Source organism: Cotesia glomerata, linkage group LG9 (assembly GCF_020080835.1).
Source record: "Cotesia glomerata isolate CgM1 linkage group LG9, MPM_Cglom_v2.3, whole genome shotgun sequence".
Classification (NCBI taxonomy): domain Eukaryota; kingdom Metazoa; phylum Arthropoda; class Insecta; order Hymenoptera; family Braconidae; genus Cotesia; species Cotesia glomerata.
The window spans coordinates 6,012,546-6,021,596 of record NC_058166.1 but is presented as its reverse complement, the minus strand read 5'-3'; the positions used below and the strand labels follow the sequence as shown (position 1 = coordinate 6,021,596).

General features: G+C 29.1%; 1 protein-coding gene across 1 annotated transcript; it reads left to right on the top strand.

Annotated features, from left to right (window-relative positions):
* The first annotated feature begins 520 nt into the window (after positions 1-520).
* On the top strand, positions 521-8,679 carry LOC123271395. Its single transcript, XM_044737698.1, has 4 exons — positions 521-800; positions 1,693-2,140; positions 5,659-5,866; positions 8,408-8,679. Exons 1-2 carry the CDS (start codon positions 686-688, stop codon positions 2,124-2,126), a joined length of 549 nt encoding a protein of 182 aa, XP_044593633.1. The 5' UTR covers positions 521-685; the 3' UTR covers positions 2,127-2,140; positions 5,659-5,866; positions 8,408-8,679.
* Positions 8,680-9,051: the final 372 nt, after the last annotated feature.

Genomic DNA, 9,051 nt, shown 5'->3' with positions numbered 1-9,051 from the left:
ACTCCGAGTTTCTGAGCGGCCGCTTACTATTGTTATTATTTGCCTCAAATTATAATTATTTCCCCCATTTTTATCTGACAACGGTTTAAGGGGAATGGCGCACGTGCACTGTCTCGGATCGGGGATCGGACATCGAGTCCCCGTAGAGATCATATTTTTTTAAACTTGTAAACTAAATTTTCGCACTAAAAAAATTTTTTTTTCAAAATTTTTTTTTTTCATATCGATTCTCTGTTGCAGGGAAAATTTTAATATGAAAAAAAAATAATTTTTTTCTAATTCTAACTATTTTTTAATGCAGAAATTCAAAAAACTAAAAATTATTCAAATAAATTCAAAAAAATTTTTTTGAGCTTAGCTGATTTTTTTGCTTATAGAAGACAAAAAAAGCTATAATTAAGAAAAAAATGTAAATCAATTGATTTTTCGCGGAGTTATCGCTATTTGTTTATGAGCGCTTGAGCGGAACCGCGTTTTTTTTTTTATTAAAAAATTAATATTTCGTAAACTATTGGTCGTAGAGATATCAAGTTTGGCTTATTTTGTTTGTAATTTAATTCTCTAAATTTCATTCACTGCATGTCTCGACTACTTTTGCGTAGTTTCTGAGATATTTTTATTTATATAAAAAATAAAACAATCTATTTAATTTAATTTTTCCCTCTACGACGGTTATGCATCGGGCATGCGCCGAACGATTACGAGCATATTGCTTACAGCTGTCATAAAGTTACTAAATGCAAAATGTAAACATGAAATTTATTTTTTAAGATACATCCATCTGTGTTGGGATAATAATTGTAAGTTATTTTTTATATATTTTTAATTTTTGTAGAATTCGAGCTACGTTGGTCTTTTTTTTATCAATCGCTTCATTATTTTTTAATAATATCATAAAAATAAATACGGCGTTGACAGTTCAAGGTCACCACAACTGCTTATCGTTGATTTAAATAATTCTGTCAATGTTATATATTTTTTTTTATTTCAAAATATAAAGCAATTTTTTTAATTATTTTTAGCATTCATTTTTTTTATATTCAATAATTATTTATATTTTTTATTTAATTTAGAAAATTTTCACGTGCTAGGGACTTTTTTAGTACCCGGACTGGCCATCAGGCGGCGCCATTTTACTTTTAAAAAAAGTGGGGGGTACCCTCCTAAAATGGCCTTAAGTGCTTGGATACATTTAAGGAATTGATTTGAATTCATATAACAATATTAAGTTTGTGTTGTAGAGATTTCGTTTTACAAACATTTGATGAATCAAATTTTTCAAAAATTTTGGAAAAGTTGACTAATTGAATTTCTAAATCAAATCAATCTCGGAAAATAATATTTCACAAATGTAAGGTTATCTTTTATTGTTCATATATTCAAACTAAAAAACGAATTAATATGTTTATTTTTATGATGGAAATGTTTAAATACGCAGATGTTCATGATTTTGAATTTTAAAAACTCGTTAATTCACCAATAAATATTTTTTGTTACTTTGAGGTAGGAAATTGTGAAAAATGATAGGAATAATATGAGTTACATCAGTGTTAATTATGTTGATTAAAAAAAATTTAATTTTTATTTTTTGGTGAAAGTAGGCTAAATTATTGAGTGTAAAAACATGTGTAAAACTTAAATTGCTTATTTATATTATATCTAATGAATTATTTATATATTTTTGTTTGGCAGCTGACAGAAAATGGCTTGAGTCATTAGATGTCTTTGATGTTTCTCTTTATCAACCGATTCCTACTTTTGACAATTTAAAGATTGATACTCAAAATTGTAATCTAGATCAAGGTAATAATATCGATCGTGATCAAGAACTTGAAGAACACGTTGATCAGGTTGAGAAAGTTGGTGGTCCGGATGAAGATCAAGCTTCAGGCTTGCAAAATCAAGGTGAGATGCTTGTTGTAAACGACAATCAAGGTGACAAATCTGTTTCTGATATGGGCATATCTCAAGATTTATTGACACAATATATACAACAAGATTTAGCAGATCGACATCCAGATCAAAATGAGAGCTTAATTAAAGATCGAGGTTTGAATCAAGAACCTAACAACAATGAAATCCAAGCTGAAATTCAAATTCCTGGTAGAGCAGATGAAGAAATTTGACTGCACATCAATCGGTTTGTATTCATTTTTGTCTATATTCAAATACATTAGGGTGTGCCAAAATGTAACTTCCTTGATGGACCTTTTAAAATTGGAATTTTAAGTTCCGCTTTTAACAGGAGTTGTGTTTGGGCATTTCCTGACATATTTTGAGCGTAAAAGATTTATTTGATTTTTATAGAATTTTTTAACAGCAGTTTTGTTTCGGCATTTTTGCTAGAATTTCAAAATTTCTAAATTTGGCCGAACAAAACTCCTGTTAAAAAATTCTATAAAAATCAAATAAAACCTTTACGCTCAAAATATGACAGTAAATGCCCAAACACAACTCCTGTTGAAAGCAGAACTCAAAATTCCAATTTTAAAAGGTCCATCAAGGAAGATACATTTTGGCAAACCTTAAAATACATATATTTATATCGATGCATGCATGTGATTTTGTGTATGCGCCTGCATTCTAATTCGCTAACATAATTAGATTGTTAAAATCTTCTATAAATATCTATGTTATTTTTTATATAAACAAAAGTAATTCTTAATTATTTTTTTCAAAGGCTCACATGAAATATGAAATAATTTACTATTCTTTTAAATATTTAATGGACAAACTAATGTTATCAGGTTTTTCATATTGTATATGCTTTGGAAGCTTGGCGAATATTAAGTGAGATTTATCGGTCATTTATTCCTTCATGATTGAATATTATTCTTTTCAATATCTATAGAAATATGTATTTAGACCGAGTCCATTATTATATTTATCGTGAATTCGTTATCAAACAAAATTTAAGCTGGAAAATTAAAATTTTTATACGCTTAGTTTTAATTTGCATAGTAATGTTTTTAGAAATCGAGCATTCAAAGTATCACTAAAACCTTTTTAACACTTATCACAAGAATATTCTGTCGTATTTAAAAGATTTTTCATTCATTTAAATAATTATTAAAAAATATGAAAATAGATGTAATTATTTTTATTTTTTATTCAACAATTGAGAGCCATGATACTCGATGATGTATAACATTTCATATTTAGGTCTAAATATATCATTGCTAGATGTATTATTGTAATATTTAATTATATCAACTATTTTTTCTGCTTTTAGATAAGGTAAAGGGCCCAGTTTCTGACACTCTAAGAGTGACGGCAGAGGTTATAACACTATAATTATTACAATATAGAGCCAGTCCCATGACTAAGCGGTACAACGCTTGTAATGCTTGCTTGGGACTGGTGAGGCGTGAGGTCGAATCCCGGTATGAGCTGAAATTTAATTTTCAGTGAACATCGGTACTCGTAACTCACGCCGGGCTGTTCAGGTTTGGGTTTTCGATGGTTTCCCCAAGCCCTGTGCTACCGGTGGGGCACAGGCGAATGCGTGCAGTTTCCCCAAAGTCGGCCCATCGCCGCATTACTCTCCAGGCTGAAAAAAGTATGTAATACCGCCAAACTTATTCAGCCAAACTTAATGTACCGATCAGCCTGGAGTCCCCCTCCGGTCTCGGCCGAACCTCCATCGAGACAGAAGTCTGAAAAGCGGGATTAAAAAAAAAAATAAATAAATAAAAAATAATTATTACAATATTTAATTGGAGTAAATAATTTTTGCATCATAAAAAAATTTAGAATTTCTTGAAAAGATTATCAACGCGAAAGAATGATGTGGAACCATTTTATTATTCAAATTAATATTTTAAACAGTAACGTTGTAGGACCTAGTTTCTAACACTCTAAATTTCTTGTGTTGTAGTTTCTGACACTGATGTTATATCCGGCATACCGTCTATAATACAGGGCCTCCCATTCCTGCCGAAAAGTGCAGCGCTTGCATATTTAGGGAACAACAACCTGGACTGCGCGACAACTCACTCGTGGCTGAAGAATACACATTACCGCGCATTGTCACCTCATCAGAGGAACCAATTGTTTAATTAGTAGCCCCACTTAATGAATCGCAACCGAGGTGATAAAAGACACGAACACCATAATTCGAGAGCTCATTTACAAGGTAACAGTTCTGCCTTAGAGCCCGGGTGAGTCCTACACCCCGACACGTGTAGGCAGACTTCAATTATTAAATTAATTAGTCACTTTTCCTTTATTTCCAATTTCGAGTTCCTTAACGGTATTTCCGAGTTCTGTGATTGTGATTCTTCGAGCCACGATTCGTGTTTACGATAATCGAGATTCCCGCAGTTCCGGTGACCTGGTCCCACTCTCAAATCATCTTTTCCTTTTGTGAATTATAATCGGCGAACTTTTGTTTGCCGGAGTCGTTACTCCGGTTACGAACTCATATTAACTTTCAACCTTGTTTTTATATTGTTATTAGTTAATAAGTGAATAGTGTAAATTAAGACGTGTTTGCCCATAGGGCCTTTAATCTGAATATAAACCTAAAAACTTGAATCAAAGTGTACCATCATTCATAAATTAAGAAGCCCTTCAACCTTCAACCTTTAACCTCCAGTCCAACAGGAGGAAGGAAGCGGCCAAGCAACGGAAGATAAAGTCCAATCAAAGAAAGAATCATCGTTGGAGTCAAGATTCGCAATAGTAAGTGGAGGTTATTATTATTATTTCCGAGGTCGATTGTCTTAATCAAGGGGCCCTCTCCGGGGTTTTCACCTTCGCGAACCCATAAAATAAAACTTAACGATACTTTCGTTAGGGAAATTCATCTGTTATCCGAACCTCCGATAGTCCAGCTACCGAATCCCAAGATCATATTTTTCGGACATAACACTGACGTCAGCCTAGATTCTGATACTTATTAATAAAAATTATTCATTATTGGTTAGGCTTCCATTATTTAATTAAAATAAAATAAAATCATTCAATGAAAGATAAATTAAACTTGTATTATAATTAAAACACTTTTTTTATGTTAAAAAAATTTTTAATGTTAATTTAACTCTACGATTATAAATAAAAACATATTATTATAATATATTAAGTATAATAAATATAAAAATTTAAATATTTCATTGAAACGACAACGAAATAACCTTGACAATAGGTTAAAATTGGGGTGTCAATAACTGCGGCGTTCTTAAAAAAATCGACCTAGTTATTGACACCCACATTTTAATACATAAATGTCATTTAAAGTGATATGTTATAATTAAAAACTAAATAATGTATAATTATTAACTAATTTATATAGTTTTTATTATATTTTTATACTTATATGATAAAAAGTTGATTGATTCGATAGACGAACGCTCTTACGTATACTGCTTAGAATATAACTTAAAAATGTCTTCCACAGTCACTCGAGACTTAAAGAATTTTTTTTATTAAGTTATTTTTTTTTTCACGGTTTGAAATATAATTAATTACGTACATAGTTAATTAATTTCAATTTTAAAAAAATTTATAAAACTATTTAATGAAATGTTTTTTTTTTTTAATTCAAAATAACGTTAGAAGTGTCAGTAACTAGGTCAGTGTCAATAACTGGGTCTTTTACCTCACTATTTTATTGGAAATTAAGCACAACCTACTTCTAATTTATAACTCTTTGTTTAGGTACTCCAGATTAGATTAGTAGAAGGAATGGATATATGGATTAATAAATTAGATCTTGAAGACACTGTCGATCGATCATCAAAACCAAGTGACATAACGAGAAAACTACTAGCATATTTCGTTGGTGAAGAAAACTTGAAAACAATGTCTCTATCGGGTAAAGGAGGCTGGAAACCTATTCCTGGAGATACCTTGAAAGCTGTTAAAAGTAAAAAATATTTATATATAGATATTTTTTTTTTGATATAAATAATCGTCAATTTCAAATTTTAGTAATATGTTTACAAGTATTCAATTGTTTACAAGTATCTATTTTACTTCCTATTAGAATCGTTCACTCTAATAATCAATTTGGCTAATATTTGAAAACTGAATGAAAGTATTTGTAACACTTATACTTTATGAAGATGTTTATTAATTTTATGAGCCATTCAAAAATTTTAAAATAATGAAAATTTTTTTTCAAATATCGTTTTTTTAGAATGACTTTTAAACAGCTTTACCGACTGATTTCAAAAACTAATCAGCTCTTAACATAAAAAAACTACGTCGATCGCCGCCAGACCGGTCAAAATCGCTTGATTCGTTTGTGAGATATCGTTGACGAAAAACATCGAAAAAAGCGTTTTTTTCAAACAAATTCTGAAATTTTTTATCTGATCAATTCACGGTTCGAAATTCATCACAGAATTCAAAAAAACTGCATCGAATGTTGTCAACTACGTGATAATCGGTTAACTCGTTTAAAAGTTATTGCGGATTGAAAATTAAAAAATTACGTAAACATTTTTTATTCAACAAATTAAATAATATAAATAAAGAAAATCTCATGTCACATGAAATCTACCTTTCATTTCGGGTGAGGCCAAATGGCATTTTTTTTCTTTTTAGTTCATTTGATTGAACGAATAAAAAATGGATTTAAAATTGAAAAAAAATAACTCATCTCAATACTAATTGAACTTTTGATGAAAAATGTATTTTATTACTTATTTTAAAAATATAGTTCATTAAATGGGTATTTATTACGGTTAATAATTTAGGTTGATTTCATTTTAAATACTTCACGGTATTTTATTTTTACTTATTTAGGTACCTAGAATTAGAATCCAGAATTGCGTAGAAAAAAATCACTGATAAATATATAAATCTGTAGGAGACTAATAATATCCAATTTTTTCATTATTAATTTAATTTACAGTAAACTTTTTTTTGGACTGTCTTTTGTGATTTGATTTTAGGTGTTTCAACATCTGTTGAGATGGTTTTTCAATATTTGAAAGTAATATTAAATTTTGACAATCGATTGTTCTTTATCATGCATAATTTACTTCATACAAAATAATTTCTGTTTATAAAGGCGGAAAAATCATTCAAAGATAGCGGGCCAACTTTAATTGACTGACAAAGCTACGATTAATTAACGTAGTCAATTCAGTCAACCAGCTAGTTTAGCTAAGCGAATTCTTTGGCAGTATAATAACTTGGTAAACTTTTTTTGTAATGGGCTTGAGTAGCCAAATTATGTAGCACATTGAAAACGTATGCATACACTATTATTAAAACCAAATTTTTGTGAATATTTTATCTTTCTTCTGAAAAGGTAAAGTACCCAGTAGTTGAACAGGTTTGTAAGTAAAACTTATTTGATCCTACTTTTAATGTATAAAGATGTAATTATTAGTTCAGATTAGTGATTTTCATGAAAAAATAAACAGTTTTGAATTGATTGCAGCGCAAAATAACAAAGATAATTGATTATTTATATTTTTACAACGTTTTTAAAATAGACTATGAAAGTAGTAATAGTTGAACAATCAATTCTGACAATCCGCAGTAGTTGAACACTCTGGGAGTAGCAGTTGAACTAATAAAATATATAGGCACACCAAATATTTTAAATGTTTTATTGAAATATCAAAAGAAATATAACATATTATTGAATAATATTAAAAATAATGCGGTGAATATTTAATATGTTCATTTAAAAATGAGAAATATTTCTATATAATTTTTTAATTACATTTTTTATAAATGATAAAGCAAATTTTCAATTATAAATCAAAAAAACTCAATTCAAAATAATCAATAATTTTCAACTACGCTAATCTTTAGTCATAAAACTAATTTAAATTGCAGTAATTAATACAAATCACAATGCTGATCACTAGTCTATAAACCTATTAGAGGTTATAGTGCTGTTAAAATTATACAGCTCCAGCCTGTTCAAGTTCTGGGTACTGTTGCGAAAATTTGGAGGTATAGTTGAACGCTAGTATTTAATATAAAAATTATAGTTTATGTCTTTGCAAAAAATACGTATTATTTAGAAAAGACTATTTCATTAGATGGTACAATTTTTTTTACTTAAAATGATGATGTACCATTCTTTTTACTGATTGTTCGATTTACGATTTAGTACCTTTTTCATGAAAAAAATAGCATCTATGGGCGATTCTCGATATGTCGACTTTTAAATTAATAAAAATATAATTGTTTTGATTTATCATTGAAAAAACTTACAGAAAGTAAAATTACTGTATCATTTAATAATTATAATATGCGCATATTACTCATAATAAATTTACATATTTCGTATTATAACAATTTGAAAAGTCTGTTCAAGTACTGGTCCCATTTTTATAAGTGTTCAAGTACTGGGTACTTTACCTTATTTATTTCTTAAATTATTTAATTATTTTAATTATTGAATTTTTTTCACTAATAACTTATAATTTATTCTTTATAGGCTTTGTAAAGGAGAATTCAGATGGAAATGAAATTGAAAATTTTTATCGTTGGGTAACCAAATACTGCAACCGTTTGAGAGCTACTGGAAAGTCACCAGATGAAACAGAACCTCCACAGCAATAACAATACAATTATTAAAAAGTTTGGAAAAAAATGTCAATATTGATAAAAAAAAAAATTGGAATTATATACGTTTTGATCGTCATGTTAAGAGCTGCTAATTCGACATAATTATTCTTTCATCATTTTTGTTTAAAAGAAGTAGAAAAATCTAATTAAAAAAAAAAAAAAAATTAGAAAAACGGTAGACCCTGAAGGCCATCCGTGCAACTTCCCGCTAATTTCATACTTAGGTGCTTAAAATTGCACTAATGATGTTTTTGAGCTCTCCGAGCTCAAAAATACAATTTATGTGTTATTTTGAGCTCTCTGAGCTTAAAAGGATAGCTTTTCTATGTTTTTGAGCTCTTCGAGCTCAAAAGTCTGATAGAAGTTTGATAAAACACAATTTTTCAAATTTTCAAACTGCAATAATTTTTGAATGAATGAACCGATTTTCTTGTAGTTGGCCGCATTAGACGCAGTTTTTTAAGCCCCATGAAGAATCTGTAAGTTTAGTTTGATCAAACCAGGAATTTCGGA